The 2,745-nt window shown below is 52.8% G+C and overlaps 1 protein-coding gene across 1 annotated transcript; it reads left to right on the top strand.

Annotated features, from left to right (window-relative positions):
* Window positions 1-483: 483 nt before the first annotated feature.
* Window positions 484-1,320, top strand: LOC138371825 (uncharacterized). Its single transcript, XM_069336850.1, has one exon. The coding sequence runs from the start codon at window positions 484-486 to the stop codon at window positions 1,318-1,320; it is 837 nt and encodes a 278-aa protein (XP_069192951.1).
* The last annotated feature ends 1,425 nt before the right edge of the window (window positions 1,321-2,745 follow it).

Raw genomic sequence — 2,745 nt, 5'->3', positions numbered from 1 at the left:
CACACACACACACACACACACAAACACACACACACACACACACACACACACACACACACACACACACACACACACACCAAACCAAAGGGGCCTTGCGGCTGAACAGACAGCGCTCGGGGGTCGTAGCCCCAAGAACCCTAGTTCGATTCCCGGCCGAATATACCCAACCTCTATACACCAAACCAGATTTAGTACCATCCTTATTGACTTCCAGCGTGGACCAAAATGGCAGTTCTGTGTTCCCAGGTAATTAGCGAGTTACCCCTTCCAGTGGTTGGGCTAACAGGATTATGACGTCACGGCAGCCACACGCTTCCAAAACATTGACGTGGGGGGGGGGGGAGGGGGGAGGAGTCTCCCACGGCTCTCCACTTCAATCACCTTCTGTGGTTGATTGTTCAATCACTGAACTATTTGTTGAACAGACCACTAACCCCTGCCCATGGAGGACAGAAAATGGATATATGCTGGTTAGCATTGTAAATGTATGGCCACGTCTGTGGTAGAAAAATAATAATCTTCCTGGTGCCACTCAGATCTTCCTGGCGCCACTCAGATCTTCCTGGCGCCACCTCAGATCTTCCTGGCGCCACCCAGATCTTCCTGGCGCCACCCAGATCTTCCTGGCGCCACCCAGATCTTCCTGGCGCCAAACAGATCTTCCTGGCGCCACCCAGATCTTCCTGGCGCCAAACAGATCTTCCTGGCGCCAAACAGATCTTCCTGGCGCCACCCAGATCTTCCTGGCGCCACCCAGATCTTCCTGGCGCCACCCAGATCTTCCTGGCGCCACCCAGATCTTCCTGGCGCCACCCAGATCTTCCTGGCGCCACCCAGATCTTCCTGGCGCCACCCAGATCTTCCTGGCGCCACCCAGATCTTCCTGGCGCCACCCAACTCTTCCTGGCGCCACCCAGATCTTCCTGGCGCCACCCAGATCTTCCTGGCGCCACCCAGATCTTCCTGGCGCCACCCAGATCTTCCTGGCGCCACCCAACTCTTCCTGGCGCCACCCAGATCTTCCTGGCGCCACCCAGATCTTTCCTGGCGCCACTCAGATCTTTCCTGGCGCAACCCAGATCTTCCTGGCGCCACCCAGATCTTCCTGGCGCCACCCAACTCTTCCTGGCGCCACCCAGATCTTCCTGGCGCCACCCAGATCTTCCTGGCGCCACCCAGATCTTCCTGGCGCCACCCAACTCTTCCTGGCGCCACCCAGATCTTCCTGGCGCCACCCAGATCTTTCCTGGCGCCACTCAGATCTTTCCTGGCGCCACTCAGATCTTTCCTGGCGCCACCCAGATCTTCATAGCAAGTTAAAATAATATAAAAAAAGTCTAAGCATTTCAGTGCATGTTATCTTAACTAACGACTCGAATCGTGGTCAAATTATCATTCAGGCCAATTGGGTTGTCGCCGACGCCATCGTTAATGACGAAATTACCGGAGGTAGTTGGTTAAGATTCGAGTTAAATTCCATTTGAATTACCTTTCTCGTGAGGGGGGGGGGGGAGGGGGGGGGGGGGCAACATCGCGATATTGGGATTTACATGGTTAACAAATCATTAATTAGTGTTTACTGTTAATTCCTTGTTTATCATGTTGCACAGTAATATTGCAAAGACCTATTCATATTACCCTATTAATAGTGTATTATACAACCGTAATTAATAGTTACGGTTGTATAAATGGTCACTACCCACCACCATTTCTCAACCACCACTGCCAACCACAACCCAGCACCAACGCCATTCCCCCCCCCTCCCCACCTCCCCTACCTGCACCTAATCATGGCCCTCCCCCCTCCCCACCTCCCCTACCTGCACCTAATCATGGCCCTCCCACCTCCACCACCACATAGGTCTACCGCAGCCAAGGCCGCCAATATTAATTCAATTATTTACAGCCGTAAACGACGCGTCGTCGCCCTCAGCCCACACACACCAGTCGTGGAAAGAGGAGAGGGGCGTGAGGGGGTGAGGGAGTGAGGGGAAGGGGGGATTGGTTGGGGGAGGGGGATAGAGAGAACAATTGGGATTCGGACGAGGACTGGTTTAACGATTGTCCCAAGGGAGGTTGATATTGGATCACTCCCAACCACCGACAGTCTCTACGAGGGGGGAGGGGGAGGCTTTGTGTGCGTGTGCGTGCGTGTGCGTGCGTCTGCGGTTAACTAAAAGTGTTTACGGGTGGCCAGGAGGAGGATGATGTAGCTCTTGGGGCCCGCCTCTTAATCTGGACCACTCCGAGTACTCACTCGAGCACTGTATGTGTATTTTCCTCATATTTCTGTGGCACTATTTACCGGTTCCATGCTTTCTTTATATTAGCTCTATGTTGGCTCCATGTTGACTCTATGTTGGCTCCATGTTGGCTCTATGTTGGCTCCATGTTGGCTCTATGTTGGCTCCATGTTGGCTCTATGTTGGCTCCATGTTGGCTCTATGTTGGCTCCATGTTGGCTCTATGTTGGCTCCATGTTGGCTCTATGTTGGCTCCATGTTGGCTCTATGTTGGCTCCATGTTGGCTCTATGTTGGCTCCATGTTGACATATATATATAGGATCTGCCTCACATGCTCCCGCATAGGCCTCTTGCAGTTCCATATATCATTATCTTCTGCAGTACAATACAATGCCAGCTAGCGTACTACAATAGCGATGTATTGTAGTACGATACAGTACGTATTGTACTGTACAATGCCCGGTAGCGTCCGGGAGCAGGTTGTGTACAGTGTCAGATAAG

Source organism: Procambarus clarkii, chromosome 37, assembly GCF_040958095.1.
Source record: "Procambarus clarkii isolate CNS0578487 chromosome 37, FALCON_Pclarkii_2.0, whole genome shotgun sequence".
NCBI lineage: Eukaryota > Metazoa > Arthropoda > Malacostraca > Decapoda > Cambaridae > Procambarus > Procambarus clarkii.
The sequence above is the reverse complement of the archived record's forward strand: the minus strand, read 5'-3'. Positions and strand labels throughout refer to the sequence as shown.

Excerpts from the sequence above, each read along its gene's own strand:
- LOC138371825 (XM_069336850.1), top strand. The coding sequence starts at position 484 with ATGTATGGCCACGTCTGTGGTAGAAAAATAATAATCTTCCTGGTGCCA.